The 20,519-nt window shown below is 40.6% G+C and overlaps 3 protein-coding genes across 3 annotated transcripts; all 3 read left to right on the top strand.

Annotated features, from left to right (window-relative positions):
* Window positions 1-690: 690 nt before the first annotated feature.
* Window positions 691-8,092, top strand: TMEM9B (TMEM9 domain family, member B; the record flags this gene model as incomplete). Its single annotated transcript, XM_009873203.1, has 4 exons — window positions 691-782; window positions 3,725-3,833; window positions 4,758-4,892; window positions 6,928-8,092. Coding segments are annotated over 4 exons (492 nt in total), but the record flags the coding sequence as incomplete, so codon positions are not given.
* A 2,211-nt stretch (window positions 8,093-10,303) lies between these two features.
* On the top strand, window positions 10,304-10,858 carry ASCL3 (achaete-scute family bHLH transcription factor 3). Its single transcript, XM_009873201.1, has one exon. It carries the CDS (start codon window positions 10,304-10,306, stop codon window positions 10,856-10,858), a length of 555 nt encoding a protein of 184 aa, XP_009871503.1.
* Window positions 10,859-13,870: 3,012 nt separating this feature from the next.
* Window positions 13,871-20,148, top strand: LOC104269660 (chromosome unknown open reading frame, human C11orf16; the record flags this gene model as incomplete). The annotated part of the gene is made up of 8 exons (XM_009873202.1): window positions 13,871-14,037; window positions 14,827-14,986; window positions 15,315-15,317; window positions 16,177-16,405; window positions 17,175-17,837; window positions 18,017-18,076; window positions 18,284-18,474; window positions 19,970-20,148. Coding segments are annotated over exons 1-8 (1,652 nt in total), but the record flags the coding sequence as incomplete, so codon positions are not given.
* Window positions 20,149-20,519: the final 371 nt, after the last annotated feature.

Genomic DNA, 20,519 nt, shown 5'->3' with positions numbered 1-20,519 from the left:
TCCTACCAGTCAAATGTGTCTGAATTTCCTCCCTTTTCATGATAAACAGCTGTTTTATTTTTCTATGGCAAGACCAGAAGTGATTTGGTGTTGGGGCAGTCAGGATTTTCCAGCTGACCTATACCCACTTAGGGCTACTAGGACCTGCTTGTTCAGTGTGGAAGTTTATTACCAGTGCTTCTTAAGACGTTGTTTTGTAATGCCCGTAGAAATTGCCTTGAACTTTAGATAAGCCGTGCTTATTCTCTGTCTATTGTTATTTGGTCAAATTAAATTACTCTGATTTGGGGTTGAGAATGCTTTAATCTGCAATCCCTTGCTGACCACCTCTGTTCTCTCCATTGAGCTCTCAGTTCTTGTGCAGTTTGGGAAAGGAGTTATCCTATTTTAATATTCTATACCAAATGATCTTTTAATGAAATTTTAGTTTTCCCCAGAAGTGACCTAAATGTGAATTTTAGGTGCTAATTCTTTCTTATGGTCCATAGCGGTTCATTTTTCTCACTACTTTCTGCAGTGCCTCTTGTTGCCTATATGCAAATTTTGACTTGTTTGCCTTGCTTTTACACGTTTGTATCATGTTTCACATTTAGCTTGCTTTTGTGTTAAATATTTCGTGTGTTATGTAAAGAGTGCTTTCTGTATCTGGCTGTGGTTACTGATGTTCTAAGCATGTTGTTTACTTTACAGAATTCTGAGGATGTCCGATGTAAATGCATCTGCCCTCCTTACAAAGACCATTCGGGCCAGATTTACAACAAAAATGTTTCACAGAAAGATTGGTGAGTATGTGTAACATAAAAGTTTATAATGAGCTTGTTGAAGACTTGTTCCTGTATTATTATATGAGAGTCTCCTGTGGTGATGCCAGGAGAAATTATCCTTGCATAACTTACTAGAAGTCGTCTTTTAAAAGTACTCAGAATTCAGTTCTAGCAAGGGACAAGGCTTGAAATCCATGGTTATTGCCCTGTCATCTCTTTTGGTTGCTTGAATGTTTAGTCATTTATTTAGACTTGGAAATAGTGGTTGTTGTAATTTGAGTTTGGTGATTTGAAATGGTCTGAAGACAAGGCAGCACAGCCATGGAGCCAGGGCACGGACTATTGTTTCTTCTCAGTTTTTGAAACGCATCATTTAGAGACTATTGTTTCTGGAGACTTCTGTTCCTCAGAATTGCAGCCAGAGAGAGCAGTTAATATGAGCCCAAAGCAGACCCACGAAAACAATTATAGAAATAAAATTAATGATACAGGTGTGCGTAGAGTTGTGCCTTGACTTACTTAAGAGGACAGCTGTGAGAAACAGCAGTGTAAACTTCAGTCTAAACTAATGGAAGTAAAATGTACTGTCCTGTCAAAATTACTACTTTTGTCCCACGTGAATAACTTAACAGTATTGGTCCTACCGTGACAAATTAAGTTGCAGTGATGAAACATGCTGGGAGAATTCCAGCTGTAGCAGACATTTCTGAGTAGCAGTGTTACTGGTTTTATTGGTCATTGCCACTGCAAATGAAAATGGATTTTTTTCAGTGGCTACTGCCTAACGTGTGCCTTACTAGCAGACAGGACCCCATTTCCCTTTAAATCAATATTAGTAGTGATGGAAGGCTTGACTAATTTTATAATGATGGATACCGATGCATATGGAATATCAAAAATCTATTTTTCTGTCTTAAATCTCGTTTTGTTGAGATCTTTTTGTAAGTGACTATCTGGGAGCATTTTATGGCTTTGGTGTTCTGTTTGAGGTGTCTTTTTGCCAATTCCAAAGCGCTTGATTGCTGGTTTATGTGCAATAAAATAGACAAATTTAGTGTTGTACTTTGGCTTCTCCCTCGGTGCAAGTGGCTTGTTATCGAGTAGAGCTGGGTGATGTGCACTGTCCTTTAGCTGTTACTTGTGAGACAAGAGCCAGATCAGTTTTGAGCGTCTTTATGAATTATATACAATATAATGACCACTTAACTGCTGGCTTGTCCAGGCATAAAATGAAAATTAAAAATTTTTAATGTTGAACCTGGGATACACATTGTGATAGTCTGATTTAGATGCTTCAGTTCTGTCCCTTCGAGCTGTCTTCAGGCTGGCAAACAGCGCGTTACGCTGACGTCAGCACAGGCCTGGCTGTGTTGACACCAATAAAAGCGTTCACCCTCCGGCACTCAAATATCGCAACTATTGCAGGCGATTCCATCCAGATGGAGAACACGCTAGGCAAGCACAGTGATGCCTGAGCACCTACAGGGTTAAGTAACCAACTTGGAAAGTGTCTGTATTTTGTACTTTGAAAGTATTGGCATACAACTGCAGTGGTAGTTGTGGATGTGGTGGGAGGGTGAGTGCCCTGTCTGCAGGCTGAACGAACTGGAGATCTGTCTGGGCAGGGGCTGCGTGGAAGAACTGCTCCCTTGGTGCTGTTACTGTGGGTGCAAGGGAGAAGGTGATATAGAGGCACTTGAGTGGGAAAATTGTTTAGAAAAGCATTAGGCTTGTCTATTTTCCTCTAAAATTGCTGCGCAATTCCAATCCAAGGAAACACATCATCAAAATTTGAAGGTTCTTCCTAGCAACTTGAAACATTGAACTGGAGAAAAAAAAAGCTGATACATTAGTATTTGATATACTCACAGTAACAGGCTTACTCCTGTACTTACACTCCATACAAACTTTCTACTAACCTTGTGGCTGAAAGCTTGCATCAATATGTTGCACATACGCAGAAGTTGTGTAGATTGTTAGTTACGTATATTTTTGATTTTTGTAGCTTGAATCTGCACTCATTCACAGAGGAGAATGTAATTCTACTTTGAAATGAGAAAAAATAAACCTTCCACTCCCCTGTAGAGGACATGGCTTGACACTCAATAGTTTTAATTATGAAGAAGTACAAAGGAAATAGAAGGGAGAAGTTGGTGTCTGGCCATGTGTTTGCAGCCTTGTAATCTAGCCCAGTGGAGTGGGGAATCCTAGGCTGCTGCTGTTGCTTCAGGTGTTTTGTTTCATTATGTGCTTCTGACTATGCTAACGTTGAGTTCACCAGGATAAAGGTGAAACGAGTTTTTTCTGTCGGTGCTCTACAGGGACCCTGGGATGTGAACTCTGAGTCAGCAATAAGACCAAAATTGCATAAGTTATTGGTGGAAGCAATTGTGTTATGGCAGCTGGATTTTAGTGCTGTGGTACAGAGTGCCCGTAAGATTGTCAGACATGCTTTTTGGCATGGGACTGACTTTTATTTTGTAGTCTTTTAAAGTCAAATTATGCTTTTGCATCCAGGTCTGGTGCTGAGAAGTGAATGCTGTTTATTCACTGTCTCGTTGCTTAGAGAAACAACTTATCTGACCTTTTTCTTCATGCTTGTAACTTGTGATAGCAAGATGAAAGAACTTCTGTTTGTGAACACCATAGAGAACTTAATATCTCTTCAGATAGTGGAAGGCTAGAATAAGACTCTTCTGAGTATTGATTAATGAGTTAGAAATATTTTAAAGCTTGTTTAGCAGCTTGTCAATAGCTGAATTTCTTGTTTAAGTAAAATGATTGTGGAGTAGCGATAATTTTATTTAAAAAAAAAAAAATATCTGGATACCTATAATTTAGGATGGCCGACCTTAAGCAAAGGTGGCTTCTCAGCTCAGGCAGCTGGGGTCAGCATCATTGTGGAACAGGGAAAGTAAAACTAGCTCAAAATTGACTGAGCAGTTTCTGTCTTCATTCAGTGATTGTCTTCATGTGGTTGAGCCTATGCCTGTCCCTGGACCTGATGTAGAAGCATACTGTTTACGTTGTGAATGCAAATATGAAGAGAGAAGCTCTGTCACAATTAAGGTAAAGAGCGTAATTCTGTTGGTATATATTAAATATATACTGATCTGTAAATGTGTCTCTTGACTTTTAGAGAAACATTTTTTTTAAAGGGAAATTTTTTCTGAAGAAGCCTAAGATTTATTTTTTTTTAAATGATAGATGCTCGCAGTTTATCTTGAATGGTAAGCTGGAGGAGCAAGCTTGAGATCCTTTATTGAAGATCTCCACTTTTGACATAAAGTGTTACACCTTGCTGAAATTCTGAGTGTTCTAGGGCATTTTGTCAAGCTTGGGACATTTTGTTATTTTAGAGGGCCTTTTGTTATTCAGCTGTTTTGTATGTTGGGAGGATAAAAAGGGCAAAATTTGCCTTGTTTTCTCTAACAGGTGATTTCTGTATTCTTCACATTCTTATCTTCTTGGACCCATTGAGCCCTAGGCTGGGGTGAATAGATTCTGCAGTTCTAACACAGGCTTGCTTTTTTTTTTTTTGGTCTTTTAGAAGTTCAGTATTCCTTTTTACCTTTTTGTTTTCCTTAGTGACTCTGTTTGAATGCAGATCCATGGAGCTTTGAATGCAGATCCATGGAGACCATGCAGGGGTTCTCAAATTTGTCACCCCAGTTTAATGTCTAAGCTGAACCGTTGTCTTGGCTGAGGTGAGACTTGTGACACCAAGTTGTTTTTAAGAGGGATAGCATAAAGTTTTTGGCAATGCCTCACTAAGAAACTTTTTCACATCTATCTACCCCAGCCCTTTTAATGCGAGGTCATAGTTTGCTGTTTTTTCTCTGTGTTTGAGTTTTAAGTCATCTGGTGACACTGCCAAATATTGACAGGCTAATCCCAAACTTTGCACATAATTTTCTTTCGGTCCTTGCCACCTGCTGAGGGATTCTGGCGGTAATGCCATGATCTGGCATAAACTGTGCTTGCATTGTGTAGGTTACAATCATCATCTACCTGTCTATTTTGGGCCTACTTCTTCTGTACATGGTGTACCTTACGCTGGTGGAACCTATACTCAAGAGGCGTCTCTTTGGACATTCACAGCTCATACAAAGTGATGAAGACATTGGGGTGAGTTCACCAGCGTGCTGGTTTGGGTTAGCATAAAGATTGGGATGGTCAGTTGTTAAATGGCTCCTTGGGATGAGCACCGTTTTTGGCCAGGCAATGTATATGCTTTTCCTGAAGGGAAAGGTAAAGAAAGCTGTATGATGCCTTCTGTGAAACCACTCTTTTCATTCTTTACTGTGCTAGAAAGTAGTCAGATGAGGACTGCCTCAGTTAGCCCAGCTCTAGACACAGAGTATTTTCAATAACCAGTCAGTACAGTCTTGTGAGCGATCACATTTTTGCAGATTGCGTACTGCTTAGATTTCTGTCTACAGAAAGAAAGTAGAATGTAGAGGAATTGCATCTTTGTTGCTCCAGTTTGAATTTATTGATGCTAAGAATTGAAGAAGAAATTATAATGAAATAAAATAGTGATTGATGCTGAAATAATATTTTTTTTTTTGTATTATAGCTAGAAACCAGAGTGTGATAGTGTATTTCAAAAGAGCGGAACAGCCTTTTTTTGGGGCAGAAAAGGTCCATTACTGACTTGTTTTCCTGTCATTACTGGCTTTCCCAATCTCCAACACTGTTTTTGACTGCTAATAAAAATGGGGAAAAAAAGTCTTCAGTACCATTACAGGAAGGGGATGCAAGACCTTATGAAACGTTATGCCTTATGAAATGGCAGTGACGATTGATGAATGTAGGCCACTTGCCTAGACCTCTTTCTTCTTAAATTCTTTATTTCCCTTGATGTCTACACAGCAATCAACAGTAGCCAGCCTTTGAGCTGAAATTGTTGTTTATCAGGAAAGCCAGTGCCATCTCGCTTGTCCTGTGCTCTCCCTTCCACCATATATTTTAGGGTAGAAATGTGTTGCTATTGTGATTATCTTTCCCCAGGAGTGATTTGTCACCTGTTAACTTCCCATTCTAGGTATATCCAATTGCAGAATTTTTTTTATGGTGGGATTACAGTTCTCTGGGTCAGGGATTCTCTTCTTTGCTGCTGGCATATTTCTTAACCCAGTGAGCCTCATCTGTGGCTTTAGGACTTGGAGGCATCACTTTGGGTATCATTAATGATAATCTCTGTACTACTAAGAATTACCATTGAGCTACTCTACGTGGTCATGTCACGGATAAAGTATCCGTTAATGTAAATGTCTCCAGAAGTGTTCTTGGCAGGGGGAAAAAAGGAATATGAAGTGTAGACATGCAGAAAAGACAGTTATTTAATACAGGACAGCATTATGTTATTTTTCGTTAATGCATTGTATATATTATGCTTTCTGACATAGCTTTAGCAACATGACTTTGTCCAAAACAGTGTGATAGCCAAATACAAAGTTCACTCCCAGCTGTTACTGTTTCTAACTGGGTTATATTTACTAGAAGAAAATAAAGCTTTGCAGGTACTATTAGAAAACAGACAGAATAAATACTAAACAAGCAGTCAGTTATTGTTGAGCTCTGTCACTTAAACAGCTGTATTGACACTTTGCTTTTAGACAGCTCAGTACAATAGGTTTAGTTTGCTAAACATCAGAGTGTGTTGGTTTTGTATAGAAGCTGTGTGTGAACATCCTGAGCTGCCTGACCGTAAGTGGCCAAGAGCTGGCAAAGAACTGACTCTTTAATTCAGTTTTGAAGTGAAGTGTATTTACAAAAGTTACAGGCGTTTCCCCGTGCCTGAGTCTTTTTAGGCTTCTGTCCCACCAGCCGCTAACAGATGCAAGTGTGTGGTTCTGACCCTGCAGCTCACCGTGATGGCTCTGGGCAGCAGATAATTGTTTGACAGTACAATGAAGTTTGGTCAGTTTGGGAAACCTGTGGAAGTTACCTGGAATGAGAAATTGAAGTACAGTTCTAACTATTCAAAAACTTTGATGGTTGTTATTGCTAACCAGCTGGTTGAAACAGCTTGTTTACCTGAAAAACAAACAAAAACAGGAACAAAACCCCACATCCCCCAGAGTGTAACAACGAAGACGACTAACATGGTTGTTCAATGGAGCTGTTGTGATCTAACTAACGATTTTTGCTGTTCCAGGACCACCAGCCTTTTGCAAATGCACATGATGTGCTGGCTCGTTCTCGGAGCCGTGCCAATGTATTGAACAAAGTGGAGTATGCCCAGCAGCGTTGGAAATTACAGGTCCAAGAGCAACGCAAATCTGTCTTTGACCGTCATGTTGTGCTGAGTTAGCTGTGTCTCGGTAAACTAACTCCAGAGAAGTAAATTGGACTAACTGGAAAAGCCGACTTATGTCTTCCTGATCCTGCCAGTTCAGAAGGGGTTTCTTGAGTGTTTCATTATTGATTAAAAAATAATAAAGAAAAAAAGTATTTGAACTTTGAAGGGACATACTGGAGTGGAAGCAGCTAAAAAGATTAGTTAACCAAAAGCTAGAATCTTTACATTTTCAAATGGCTTTTACTAACAAAACTGAAAAGAAAACAAACCCTAAGATGTTTTGGGTTGCCACTGTGGTACCTTATTTACAGTTGTGAATTTATGGTGGTTTTTAACTATATATTTCTCTCTACTATTTATGTGGTTAAAAAGTACCTGGGAACACAGTACTTATAACTCACTGATCACTTTATGTAAAGACCTTTTGTAAATATACTTGGATTTTCTGCTGACTCCTGCTAGGTACTGAAAATTAAATCTTACAGTGTAGTTTTCGTATCAGAGAATGAAATCTTGATGGGCTGTATTCATCATTTGGTTTCTTGCACTCATACTTTAAAGATGCTTGTATGTCAAGTGGTGTTCGCAGAGTTGAGGCAGAACTTTCGTGGACACTGACTCTTTGAGCTGCATACTTAAAAGTACTGTGGTGTAGATACACTCACATGCAGTGCATATCAAGACAGTGTTGGCAGTTCTCTTTCATTTTGCTTTAATAGCTTAATATGTCGTATGTGTATGATATCTCTTAAATCTTCCCTTTCTCTCAATGGGTAAAGTCTCAGGAGTTAGTATATGATGAAATATTTATTATAAAAATCTTTCTGCATCTGTCTGGATTGATGGTGTAAGGCACATACTTTCCCTAGCACCCGTCATCTTGGGATTTAGGTGTATTTTTTTATCTGTGATTCTGTACTCATCTCTCTTAAGAGGTATACAGTTGATAGATGACTAACTTTCATATATCCCCTTTGGAATGTAACAATTAAAGATAAAACTGATTTTTGAAAAATGGATATGCGTTATCTGGATGTCGTCATTTTTCTCCGTCGTTACCCTGCATGCAAATTCCGTTTGTAAAAGCACTTCTCTGAAAATGCTTCAGAATAGAAATATGCACTTTGCTTATGGCTTGATGGTAAATATAATTGTAATATTTAGACATTAAAGTATGAAATGCCAATAGATGAAAATACTGCTTTAGTAAACTGTAGCAGAAGTAGAGGAAGTAAACAAACCACACTCCTGAGTTACTTTTTCAGGCAGCCTGGTTGTTCAATGTATCTTTAAAATTTCTAGCCCTTAATGCCAAGTTTTGTTGCCATCATAGCTGTGATGTGGGTGGAAAAACCAAACCAGAATTGAGCAGATCTAACTGTAAACTACTTTGCATGTTGTCAATTGACTATAAATTGCAGCAGTCATTGACTCAGCGGAACAAGCTATGTAATTCAGGTAAGAGACTTGCATATTGCAGTATCTGGCAACAGATTTTACTGAATTTCAGTGTCTTTGTAGATCACTTTTACCAGCTATCCAGTAACCGTGCTTCCGTAGCTGATTAATGAATCATGTTTAATATAATATCTTATTAAATAAGGTCTAAGAAAAATGAGATATTAACTGTTTTTAATATTATTCAGATATTTTCAGATATTGTTCATCAGTCTTAAAATATCACGTCGTGTTTCCTTGGATTTTACTTTCATCTGAAGATTGGTGAGTTTCTAGTCTAGAAGGAGACTGATCCTAACTTTTGCATTTTGCACTTCATGCAGGTAGTAAGGCCACTCATAGCTGCAATGTAATGCTCTTAGGGAGTAGAAGTGTCAGTACTAAGCAAGAAATAATGCAAATACATGTCTCTTCTTGAGGGGCTGTGTTGCTTTGGTTTTTTGCTCTATACTGATGTTTTGCTATAAAGGTTTTTTTGCCATTTTTTCCTCAGACTATATTTTTAAGTTGTTAGCAGTAGAAAGTTTTTGGACAGTAACCCAACCTGTGTACGTAGAAAAGGGAAAGATTGCTGTCTGAGTGTATATATTCACCTCTGATTTTCTGTATGTATATTGATGCAAAATGGATGCATATTCCTGCTTTCAGCCTCCCTACAGAAGTACTGAAAATATGTGTGACTTCCTGTCTAGTCTAACAGCGTGCTGTAAATGAATTCTTAACTTCTAGGATTACTGTTGCGAGATCTGTGTGCATAGAAAGAAACGACACTGAATAGAGAGGCATTTTTATAGACTATATTGTGACGCCATGTCCTCAGTAAAAATTCTCTCTGTATTAAACATGGCAGGTATTAAGTAATTAGAAAATGTTAAAACGTTCCTGTATCCTTGTGAAGGGTTAAGGGGATCCCATTTATGTTATGGAACTGTGTTTTTTGTGAGTATAGAATCTAGATATTTCTAGTAATCTAGTTTAATGTTCAGGTGTGTTTTTCCTTTGTAGAGAGTGTAATATAACCTGTGGGTTTTAGACAGCAATGTATAGATGTAGAAGTGGATGGGGAGTAAGAGCATTTTTGGATAGATGCTGTGTAGGCAAGTACTGTTTGCAATCCATGAGGATGGATCACAGTAATTCTTTAAAAATTCAGAATTGATTTTTACGTAGCTACTAGTTAACAATCATTGGTTATGCTGATATTTAGCTGTTTGAATAATGGTATTAGGAAGGTATAGCGAACAAGACATCAAATGAATAGAGAGAAAAAATAATTTGTCCTTGAAGGCTTTTTGGTATGGATAGGGACTCTGTTACTGGAATTGTAGGTTTAATTTTTTCCAGGGAGCAGAAGGGAGTGGGGAGAATGATTTAAATGTTGGCCTTTGTTTATTGTATATAGAGATGTAAGTTTTGCTGAATTTGGAGCAAGGTAGACCTATGTGGAGTACCTAAAGGTAGATTCTCTTAAGTTCTAATGCTGAGGTGAAAGGAGACTGTGTGATGTTTCCTTTAGGAAGCTTTACTGGATTTATTTTCTTAAAATCTGTTGTCAAGTATTTTAATCAACGTTGCTTACTTGTACTTTCTTGTATTTTCAAATGGGACATTGTCTGCTCTATGTAACCATCTTCCAACACCATTCTGAAATGTCACAAGTACATTAGAAGTCTCTTCTGGAAAAGGCTTGTAATGTCAAGTGTTGGTAAGTCCAGGTGAGTGTTTATTACTGTTAAGTATGAATTGTTTAAGCTGTTGTGCATTTCCAGGTTAAATGCAGAAGCCGATGGAAGAGAAAAGCTACCGTAACCTCATGGACAAGTTGTCCATCTGTACTGAGACTCAGCGCGTACCGCTGGCCAGGCCTTTCCGTGCTGACCCAGTGGTCACGTTTCACCTGTACCCAGCAAGGCCAAACCAGGTCACTTGCTCTGAAGATTTGTCATTCCGTCCTTTCATGTCTGAGCATCTCATCACAGAGAACTGCTGCAGTGAGCCCTGCACCTCTCCCTACCAAGTGCCCCATTCCAGTTACTGCAGAAGTGAGTACTCCTGTGGGCCCGCTTTCATCAGAAAGAGGAATGAGAGAGAAAGGCAGCGGGTTAAATGTGTCAATGAAGGCTATGCTAAGCTGAGGCATCACCTACCTAAAGAATACTTGGAGAAACGGCTCAGCAAAGTAGAGACACTCCGTGCTGCAATAAAATACATCAGCTACCTGCAGTCTGTTCTGTGCAGCGATTCTGTCGTGGCTGACAGAAATGTCGTGGAGCCAAGCCAAGCACCTAAAGCAATTAACAAACAAAACTGTTTTTTAAAGACGATCTAAACTGTTCCAAACGCCCTGTCTGGGGACCTAGTAGCCACTGTATTATTAATGATGTGCGCGTTCTGACATATCTTGGGAGCAGATCATAGTGTATGTCAGTATCAGCCTGCATAAAGGAGTTTTAATTTTGCAGATAGTAACTACACTTAGATACCAAAAAGACAGCTGGGGAGATCTTATCTGAAAGGCCTAAATTAGCTACTCTGTGGAAATCAGAAAACATTTATAAAATTGTCAGCAAACCAAGAAAGTAATATCGATATGTGTGAAGTAACTGTGTATGTATTGAAACAACCTGCATGCTTTAAAATAAAATCTTTCCACCGATGAGACTGAGATTCTGCTTATTTTCTGTAATGTTACTGGCTTACATGCACTTTCTTAGAAGATTTTTTTGGTCAAATTTCAGTGATTCCCTTAAAAGTAATTTTTAAAGGTTCCAGAATGTTGTTAGATGCCAGCAGAAAGGATAACTTAGTTTTAAAGGGGGAAAGTAAAACGAGGAGGGTAGCAGCTTTCTGAAGCATGGCTGCTGAATGTAGGAAGAGCTTAATGTCTTGCAAGTGCCGTTCCATCCTTTTCTTATTAATGAATATTTTAATCCTTTTAAAAACAGTTGACTTAGCCTTAACTCTTACTGAAAATTGGATTCTTCTTTAGCTGTCAGTGCCCTTAAAATTTACTAGGACTGCTCACATGATACATAATATTAAGAGGCTTGGCGAGATCTTGGCCTTGGAGGGGGGAAGAATCAATCCTGCAACAGAAATTTTTCGGAACTTTCATGGATAATTGCTGAGGTCTGGGATGGTCTTCCCAGTTTGTTCCTCTGTATTGTTGATGATTGCAGCTAAGTGGTGTAGGATAGGTTTATGTCAAGATGGTGAAGAGAGTTTAGCTCCTAACTGGCAATGTGTTCTTAACATTTGTGGTGTGTAAGGGAATTGTATTACTGATATTTAAACAATAATTCTGCTGACAGCATAAGAGCAGGTGGTCTGTGAGTGCAGCAGAATTTGTAGAAAATGGTTATGGACTTACAGATTTCCTAAATGCTCTATCCTTGTCCATATTGCACTCATCCCCTCTGTTTTTTTTTTTAACAGTAGAGAATTGAAAAATGCCTACAAAGTGCAATTAAATATTCCTCCCCCTCCTAGCAAAAAAGGAGCATGAAAGAGAATAAAGATTAGGGATCACAACAGAGGTAGAAGCGTACTGGTAGGTTTTTGCATTGTAACCTGGCGTGGGTTTTTTATATGCACTTTGCAGGAAAAGGGTAGAATTAATCGATCCCCTCTTATTGTGGAAAGGGAAAGTTTGTAGAGTGGTTTGACCTCTGTCTCAGCTTCAGCCTTTCTATGCGCATTTCAAACCAATTTTTTGTCACACCCTGTGATGGTGCGTGTTTTTTTTCTAAATCTGAGCTCCTGGTTTTTTTCCCCTACAATAGCGGGCAGAAAGCCTAGAGGACACTGCCCCCTCTTATAATCCCTTCTCTGCTCCTCCAGTCTTTCACTGTAAAGTCTAGATCAGCATGGAGTTGAAAAATGAGCAGATGCGTGGCAGACAGATGGTCCTCTCTGTAGTCGTGTTCCGCTGTATTTTAACCAGTAAAGTCAGGATGTCCAGTTCCTGGTAACAACTGTGGCAACCGCCGTAGCAACTAGGAAACACTGGCAGCAAACGGCTTCCTGCGTCCAACAGGCAGGAGGGAACGATTTCTGCATTGGAACTAGATCCTAGATCAACTAGATGTAGTGTCATCAATAGCTGGTAAGTTTGAAACGCTGTTGTGTCAAAGTACTTGGAATTATGCAGAAACAAGTGTTGTGCAATTGCCTTTGTCAGTGCCCTGCTTTATGCAGAGTTAGGGGACCTGACTCTCAGCAGTAACAACACTGAATGGATTTAAAATGTGCTTTAATGTGGAACTGATTGTTGCATTTCTTCTTGATTCCATCTTATTTTGGTTTCGTAACAGGGGAGTTTGTGTAGTTGTGAAACAAATGAATATATTTTGTTGATTTGCTGACTTCAAGATGCATTTTGCAGCAGCTGATCCATTCTTCTCGCTGGGTTTGGTGTGCCAGTTTTCTGAAATGATGTGTATCTGCAAGTCCTCATGAAAAGGGCTCCTAGATCATATCTTTTTAATAAGAGTCAAAATAACATGTAAACATAATATGAGCGCTTCAATATATTTTGTAAATCTGGCATTTAAAATGATAGTGTTAAAATTTCCGTGAAAATTTTACCCTAAGCATGCTAAACACTTTTAAGCAATAAATGGGAAAAAAAATAAAATGGAAGCTTGTCTACTACATCTTGTCAGATCACCAGAGACAGCATCACGTCATCAGTCTTACCGTGACAGCCTCTGAATAGCTGTCGCTTGTCAAATTGAAGCATCTCATTCTTTCTCATGGCAAGCCATAATCCTACTGTTATAAAACTTGATAGGGCAGCTGAAAGATCAAAATATTTCCTCTTAAAACATCACTATAAATAAAACAAGTAACAGGCAACTGTAATCTAACATCATGTTCAAAACCCATCATGTTTACTCAGCTCGTGAACCGCAGTTGTAGTTTCTGTCTCAGCTTGTAAAACAGGGAAGGTTTGGCTGGAACTGTGTACAGGAAAGTTTTAACGGAGAGTGCAGGTATGAAAAGAGAGCAACAAAAGTTGGATGGAGGTGAAAACTGCTTTCATGGGGATTTTTACAGCGTTTCTGCTGTAAATGCCCAGTTTCTGTGGGTGTTTCTGTCCCTCTACTAGGTCTGGATTTGGGTGGCTGAAGATCAGTGAAGTTGGTGATACAGGTTCAGCTGACCTGATCCCAGTCTGGATATTTTGAATTAATTCTGTGAAAAACTTAAACAATTAATGAAAGATACTGAGTTATTTAGGTACATTGGAAAGCATTTGCGTGTGTTGGAAAATGCCAATACGTTGTCTCTTCTACCAACAGATCACAGCTGAGTCCTGCAGGTAGCTGCTTTTGCAAGAATGGCTCAGTTGGCAGGATTCCTGCCTACAGGTCACAGGTATTGCAGTGCAGTGCCAGCCCTGGACAAGTTCTCATGCTCCAGCATCATACCTGCTGTCAGCCTCTGCTGCAGGAGCTCTCTTGTAGTGCCTCCTGCCCGGATTGCTGAGCCCCTCACCCACCAGAGGTAAAATCAAATTCGTGTTTAAGTCTGTGATTTGTTCTTTTTCATGGTATCTAATAGGATAAAACAGGCTGGTGTGTCACATTAGTGAACTAGCAGCTTGAATCATCATTTGAGCTTTCCCCACCTCTGCACTGTCAGTTCTGTAGATAGTATTTACTAAAGTGATTTGCTACCCTGGAGATTATGAAAAGCAAAGCCTAAGTAAAGCTCCTATCAAAGAAACATTCGTTTAATATTATGTGAGTAAAAGCATCTTGCGTTAGCAGCCGTCTTCTGTGAAATGTTTCCAATGCTTTGTGACAGGATTATTTCTTCTGTTTTGAATGTGAACCTGTCATCAGCCAGCAGCTTTGTTGTTTACTTTTCTGCTTTTCTGTCATTCTCTGAGTGCCACAGTGTAAACCATCAGCCACAGTGCTCTCGAGTGCGCCTATGCTGTGCTCTGTGCTGGAGATGGATCCTTTCTCCTGATTTTAAGAGTTGCATTGGCTTGCCATGTAAGCAGCCAAGGGGCTAGCGCAGGTAATGCTGGACTAGTGTACTCTTGGCTTGCTTTCTCTAAACCCAAACCCAAAGAAATTGGGCAAAACCAGGCACTAATGCTTTTTTTCCCAAGTGCAAGGAATTGAGTCGGCACAGTAAGTTTTCTGTTTCTTCCTACGTGCCTTGGCCTGTGGGAGTGCTACAAAATGAGATGGAGTGATCCTGTTCTTTGCTCTTTTTTTTTTTTTTCTGATGACCTGCAGAAGCTGTTTCTCCCAGTACTGACCCATTTTCTTTTTTTTCAAGGTGCCAGTGGATTAGCCAGTGCCTCCCCTCCCCTGGCCCAGCATGGAACAGGCTGAGTGCATCAAGGAGATCTGTGGGCTTAGAAAGCAACACCCCTGTACTGGTGAGAGGGGAACAAGATGGATTTTATTACCATGGTACAGTAAAAGAGGAAATAGAGGTGGGTGACAGTTGCTGTGTGGTAGTCACGGGCATGTGTATGGGGTGTCCAGTCCACCAGCAGTCCTCATGCACCCCCTGAGTTGAGTGTAGTGTTTTCTATTTCAGCTGGTGCATGGAGAGCCGATCACCAGGGCAGGTGATGCTCGTGGTTATGTTAACTCATAAATCTCCCAACGTGCTTGATTCCAGGCTGCCCTCGTCTCCTGCTGCCTGGCACGCCAAGTGAGCCTCGCGCGTGTGGCACAGCCTCATACCCTAATAAACTAATAATGATCAGATCCTTTCTCTGCTCATCCTCCTTTAGTGAATCAGTTTCTAGGAGTCAGCAGGTGTATTTCAGGGATCTACATCTTGTGCAGAAGATGGGTGCCCTCCAAACTCCCAGTTCCTGGTGGGAGCAGTGTTGATGTGCACCTGCAAGGGCAAGCCCTCTGCTTCTGCTGGCACCGGGCATTGAACCAGGCTCAGCGTGAGTGCTGTTGTGAGCAGTGTACTGACTACTGTTGTGTGTAGACACATAACCATTGATGGCACAGGAAAAGCATTCGTGTTTTATGTACACACTTCCAGCTTGAGCCAACTGCAGACCAATGGCTCGATGTCTTTTCAGAAATGTTAGTGAAAGCGTTAATTCATTAGTTTGTTAGCACTTCAAACTTAACTGAAAAAAGAGCCTATTCTTTCTCAAGAACAGGGAAGTACCTCGTTTCATTGTTGATGGAAAACCTTTTGACAGGCCTTAATTTAAAAGAAAATAAAAATTCCCAACAACATCCCCCTCGCCAAGAAGCAGAGTTGGTGTGTATATAATGAGGAATGACTTGGCCATGACTGAGGAACAGGTCTGAAAGGCTTCATTGTCTCTTGTTATCTGGTGCACAGTGTGGGTTGTGAAATCCAGTTCTATTCTATAGGTAGCTTTTTCTGTTGGGGAAGAAACTACAGGCCCTAGTGGCAGTGGATCTGTCTATATGCTTCACTCCTCCTGCCTTCTGGTGAGCCTCCTGGAAATTTCTAGTGCTGTCTCAATGCTGGACTAGCACTACCCACTGTTTAGTTACTATCCAGGCTTTCTGGGTGTTTTGACCTTGCCCCATAGCCAAAGAATGACCTCCTTGTGAAGGTTACATGAACTAATATGTTACAGACTGTTTTTCAGCAGAACTATTATTTTGTTCCTGGTAACAGAGTGAAAGAGGCATGTTCCTGGTAGAGTTTGCCAAACCACTTGTGTCACGTGGAAGACATCCAGTGTATGTGCAAAAAACAGCAAAGGATGACATCCTGGAATATGTGAATGGCATGAAACATTCCTTACTCCCTGGAGACAAAGTGCTGGCACCCTGGGAGCCAGGTATGGTGAGGTATGGCCCAGGAACTGTCCTTGCAGGCATTGAGACAAGGAACCCCTTACGAGGTAAGAAAGATGCTGCTGCCTTCTTCCTTGCCTTGCTTCAGAACAGGAGTGAGACTTGGGATAAACTTTTTCTGGTGCAACTACCAGAGAAACACCAGTGCTCAGACTACAGCTTAGCCTTGCTTAAAGCTTGCAGGAGCTGTTGGGACTTGCTGATGGATATCTGCATGTAACCTCACCAGTCTGACCCTAAGCAAGTTGTGATGCATAAAAACGTCATTTTCTGTGTCTGTGGATGTGCTATTTCCTGTCTGCTTAGACAAGGCTGTGTCTGCTATGTGAAAGACTGTAGCGTTTTCATGAGGGATACAAGTGAGGCAGCTCTGAGGAAGCACCCATCTGTGCTTGAATGTTCATGTCTGTACTGAATGGTACATCTGGGGGTGATTTTTGTCACCTAAACGTCGGAGATTTCAACAGCTCATTCATTTTTCCTATGTCTGACAGTCAAGCTCCACCGACTTACCAAAATACTATTCTTGGAGTGTTGCTGCTGACTTTGGCAGTAACAACAAAAGTTACTCACTCAACGTTTTTATGTTCATCTGATAATAAATTGGAAGGAAAGATGTGGTTGTCACACTGATGGTGCCCTAGCTGCGCACTCTACCCGCTGTGACATTACGGTGAGGTGTTACAGAGAGGGGTGGTGGTTGATACTATTGCCTGACAGGAGTAGAAAGTGCCTAAGTCTGCAAAGTCTTATCTGTAGATGTGCACTGTCCAGGCAGGCCAGTGGCTCATGGCTGCTTACCTTTTCTCTCAACAGCCTCAGAAGATGAAGAAATTATGGTCCAGTTCTGGAATGACAAGAAAGTGAAACTCCCACGAGGCGTGGCTCTGTGGATCCCTCCTAGCTTGTGGGAGAGAATTGCAGAGATGATCCACATGCCCTTCACCAGCAGGGTGAAGGCCAGAGGAAGTTCAGACACAAACTCCTGTGTTTTTTCCTGCAGTCCTACACCAGCCCTGATTCCTGTTTGTGCTGTGCATAGCTTTGCTAAGCACTGCTTGCCCTGCTCACCTTGCTGGCCCCATTTCCATTATCACTGTGATGGTATATGCTGTTTGCCAGCATGTGTAAGGTGCATCTGCTGCTGCCATCCCCATATTGATGCCTGGTGGCCTCTTCCATCCAGGTCTCTGGTCTTTCAGAGTAAAGCTGAAGAGGCAGAGTCCAGTAGCAAGCCCTCTCCACACCTTCTAGAATTGGAAGGCCCAAAACAAGAAGCAGCAGCAGCTCTGGCAGCATCTTCGCTCTCTTCTGATTCAGAGTTGGACCTGGAGCCATTCCCTACAAAAAGTACTGTGGTGGACAGTGCTGTTAACACAGGCTCTGGCTGTCTTGAGAAGACCAGGCTAAAGGACGCTGCAAGACCCAAGTGGAAACACTGGCAAAGAAGCCACCCCAAGTCCCGTCCCAGTAATCCAGGTACCTTTTAACACCTGCACAGGGAAGCAGCAGCCAGAGGGGAAAAAACCTCGATGTGTTCTGGGCCCCCTTTATCTGAGCAGTCTTAGTTTATTGATACAAATACTATAAGTTCACATATCAGCACCTGATACAATACTTAGCCTTCCCCATTTCTGCTGCCTCATCTTGCATGCTACCTCTTCTTTTGGCAACTGATCTGATAGAAAACTACCAGAACAATGGATTTCATTTGGAAGGGTAGATATACCTCTCCGTGTTTTTTCCCCCACCATTTTCCTACACATTTTGTGATGCTGACATCTTCGTTAACCTTGGTAGCTAGGCCATGCAGAATAACCTGAAGGAATTCCTTTCAGGCTTAAAGTGCGTTTTTCCCTCTTCTGAAATGAATGTTTCTCTGTTTTAGTTCTGGTTTCACTCTTGGATGCAATTTTACTCCTTCCCAGGACTTGGCAGCTGCAGCAGCACACCTACAAAAGGCAAGCTGGAATCCGAAGCCATCTCCACTGGGAACGTGTTCTGTGTTACCCCAACGAATCGGGGTGCAATGTTTGAAACCAGCGAGTGCTCTCCCAAAGGGCAACTCACAATGAAAGCAGTCTTAAGAGACCAAGATTTCAAGCTGCTGTCAGGGGTAAGGTAATCTGTATTAACACTGTGTTTATGCAAGTTTGTTTGAAAGAAATATTCTTGTCAATGGTCTGGAAGTTGGATAGAAAAATACATAATTTTTAACTGCTTGCTAAGGCCATACACCAGTTTTGTGATAGGCAGGAAAATTCTCCACTAGTTAAAACAAATCAAAAAGCCCAAAACCCTAAGGAAGGGATGAAACTACTTTGTAAAATGGAAAAGATTATGCCAGTAACTGTGTGAGCAATTCAACAGCGCAGATTTCAGTTCAGAACCCTACCAAATTGCCATTGACATCAACCCAGTGAAGCCCTGTGGAAGTAGGGACCTACATGAGCAGCAGTTTAAACAGCAGATCCCTACCCTGAAGCTGGGCGATACAGAATAAGCAAACTGGCATAGCTAGGAACAAGGACAACATGCTGATTTTCAGGCCTGGTTTCTGTTAGCCATAGTTCTCTCCTGCTTCAGAAAAATGAGGGGAAAAAAATCAAAACGTGGATGCCAAAAAGAAAAAAAAGGCAAGAACTGTAAAGAGGAAGAAAAAAGCTTGCAGGAAGAAGGGGAAGATGAAAGGGAATGGCAGGATCAATAGAGACGCTGTTCTGTGCAAGAGAATCAGGGATACAATAAATTATGTATCAGAAATCAAGTATTAGCTCCACTACCTTCATGCTTGTGCTACTGTGAGCTGACTGCAGAGTAAGACTTTGAAGGTGCTAAACCTGCATAATTTTCTTTTGGATAATATTAATCTGTTAAAAACGTCTTAGTGAACAGAATATACTGGAATATATCTTGCATTCTCATGATTATATGCATTAATTTTGAGCAGATGCCTACCAACCAACTTATTAACTGTATGCCTCCTACTTTATTATTTATATAATTGTAATTACACACCTTTGTAATTGATTTCCTGGGATTTTTTAGGCCACTATGGAGCTCCAGGCAGACATGTTAGCATGTGTCACAGCTGTTCACTGAAGTGACATGCTTTGCCTTCTGGTAAAATTAAAAAGAAAGCAGAGTGGTTTCGTCCTAGCCCCAAACCGACAGCATGAATCACAGTGTATGCACCATGGTAACACAGAGTATAATGACGTACTTTTATTCCTGTAAAATGGCCCTTGGTGTTTTTAAACCTAGAAGGTATGTTGCTACTCCTTGAGATAGCTGAAGCAGTTTTATCATGCAATTCAGGCTGCATGAGAAGTAACTTGCAACAAACAAAGTGAATCTAGAAAGCAGGCTTCCCAGTGGTGCTCTCCGCGAGGTTAATGTTCCCCCCACTGTAGTCACCAAAAATCTTCCTACATTTTAAACGAGCAAAGTTTTTAGTCAAAGCCTAACAGCTTCTGAAAAGCCTTTGGTCTTATTGTTCACTTCTGTGTTTCAGCAGTAAGGTTTGTACTAGCACAGAAATGATACCATTATTAAAGCTGATTTATTTTTTTTCAGACTAACTTCCAAGGGGTTTGTTTTCTGTCTGCCAGGAAGAAGATTTTGCAGCATCGGAGAAACACAGATATAAAGCAGTGAGAAAGAAAACAGAGTCAGATGATAAAAGCAAAGCGACTTGCTCAGAGATGACACACTTGATGATACAGACCATGTCAGAAGAGGACAGACAGAAAAAACAGCAAAGAGCTCACTTGCAACAAAGCAGAGAGAGGTGATCAAACAGAATTCAACTGATGAAGTTCAGGAGCTGGAATTTCAGGTGACCTGCTTATACTATATCAGTGTTACATTTATTAAGCAAATCAAGTTCTGATTTTAGATATTGTTTCTGTAGAGTGTCATTATAGATTTTAATTTTGATCACTGAAAAACTCTGTTTTCACCCACATTGAATTCTAGCGTCCTCATTCTTTATTCCAAGGTGTTATATTGAATTCATTATTTGGACTTGACTTTACAGTTCTGGAGAGATCAGCTAGACTAGCATGACCACTAGAAGCCTGATTAATAGATGCACAGCAAGGGTCAATAAACTTCCAATTCATCTACGGTCCTCTGTAGTCAGTCATAGGAATTTGGCAT

Source organism: Apaloderma vittatum, unplaced genomic scaffold (genome assembly GCF_000703405.1).
Source record: "Apaloderma vittatum isolate BGI_N311 unplaced genomic scaffold, ASM70340v1 Scaffold35597, whole genome shotgun sequence".
Taxonomy (NCBI): domain Eukaryota; kingdom Metazoa; phylum Chordata; class Aves; order Trogoniformes; family Trogonidae; genus Apaloderma; species Apaloderma vittatum.
Note: the sequence above shows the minus strand (reverse complement) of the source record. Positions and strands in the feature narration are given on the sequence as shown.

What these genes read in the sequence shown, in the direction of transcription:
- ASCL3 (XM_009873201.1), top strand. Translation starts at nt 10,304, where the DNA reads ATGCAGAAGCCGATGGAAGAGAAAAGCTACCGTAACCTCATGGACAAG.